The sequence below is a fragment of the Myotis davidii genome, unplaced genomic scaffold (assembly GCF_000327345.1).
Source record: "Myotis davidii unplaced genomic scaffold, ASM32734v1 scaffold1297, whole genome shotgun sequence".
Lineage (NCBI taxonomy): Eukaryota > Metazoa > Chordata > Mammalia > Chiroptera > Vespertilionidae > Myotis > Myotis davidii.
In genome coordinates this window covers 1,889-3,216 of record NW_006288538.1, presented here as the reverse complement: position 1 = coordinate 3,216, position 1,328 = coordinate 1,889, and the positions used below count along the sequence as shown (strand labels likewise).

At 62.7% G+C, this 1,328-nt stretch overlaps 1 protein-coding gene across 1 annotated transcript in view; it reads right to left on the bottom strand.

Annotated features, from left to right (window-relative positions):
* Positions 1–1,328, bottom strand: part of LOC102761958 (bile salt-activated lipase) — a 4,994-nt gene that overhangs the window by 2,762 nt on the left and 904 nt on the right. Inside the window, exons 2-3 of the mRNA XM_015561765.1 lie at positions 994–1,265; positions 152–347 (exon numbers count right to left, since the gene is read on the bottom strand). Coding sequence (XP_015417251.1) covers positions 152–347; positions 994–1,265 — 468 coding nt within the window. The remainder of the gene's footprint in view (positions 1–151; positions 348–993; positions 1,266–1,328) is intronic.

Here is a 1,328-nt window from a genome sequence, read left to right as displayed (position 1 = left end):
AGCTCCCCAAGCCCCCATCAGCTCCCCCAGCCCCCGTCAGCTCCCCCAGCCCCCACCAGCTCCCCGCAGTTCCCATCAGCTCCCCCAGTTCCCATCAGGCCCCCCAGTTCCCATCAGCCCCCCAGCCGCCATCAGCTCCCTCAGCCCCCACCAGCTTTCCCCCCAGCTCCCCCCAATAACCTGGGAGGAAGGCTCGCCCTCCCGTGGTCCCCAGACCTGCAGAGAGACGCTGGCACCTCCAGCTGATTCCCCAAAGATGGTGATGTTGTCGGGGTCCCCCCCGAAGGCCGCAATGTTCCTCTTCACCCACGCGATGGCCATGTGCTGGTCCCAAAGACCGTAGTTACCTGGGGCGGATGGGGGAGCCCATCAGGACCGGGGTGGGGGGAGAGAGTCCTCCATGTGGAGGCCCCTGTCAAGCCCCAGGATGGTGCAGGGCAGGTCCCAGGAGGCTGTTGAATGAGGTGCTGGAGCGGGTGTGGGGCTCAGGTAGGGGACCAGGACCAGGAGGGCCAGGCTTCTCATCTCTCTTCCTGACACCATCCCTCTTGTCTGTCCCATGTGGTGTCCCCTGAGTCACCACATCAGTGTCTCATCTTCTGTTTCTCCCTGAGTCCCTGTCCCCATTCCCAGGTCTCCTTGGGTCCCTGTGCCTGCTTCCTGGTCTCCCTGGAACCCTGTCCTCACTCCCTGGTCATCCTGGGTCCCTGTCCGCACTCCCTGGTCATCCTGGGTCCCTGTCCCCAATCCCAGGTCGTCCTGGGTCCATGTCCCTGCTCCCTGGTCATTCTGGGTCCCTGCCGGGCTGGCTGGCAGCCTCTTCTCTCCCTACAGTGCGGATGGGCTCCTGTGAGTCACTGTCCATCCCCAGCTTCATGCTCTGCCAGTAGAATTCTGGGTCTCTCTGGGAGGCTGTCAGGAGTTGTTGGGAGAAAGTGGTGCTGACGGGCCCCTGCCAGCTCCTTCATCCCCCGCCCAAGGCGCCCAGCACACCTGGCAGGTTTGCATCCCCAGTGCTGAGGTAGCCCAGCGGCCCAACGCGGTAGCTGAAGGTGACCACAATGACGTTGCCCCGCGTGGCGATCTCCTCCCCGTCGTACATGTAGTCACTGAGGAAGTTTAACCCTTGGCCGGAACCAATGACAAAGGCTCCTCCGTAGATCCAGATCATGACAGGCAGGTTCTGGGAAACTGAGACAGGAAGCAGACCGGATAACCCCAACTGTCCCTCCCCATCCCCTCTGGGTGCTTGTTTCAGGGAATTTCAGCTCTGGAGCCCACACACAGCCAAGGGACTCGGCAGGGCTGGGCCTCTTTCTGCAGGATCG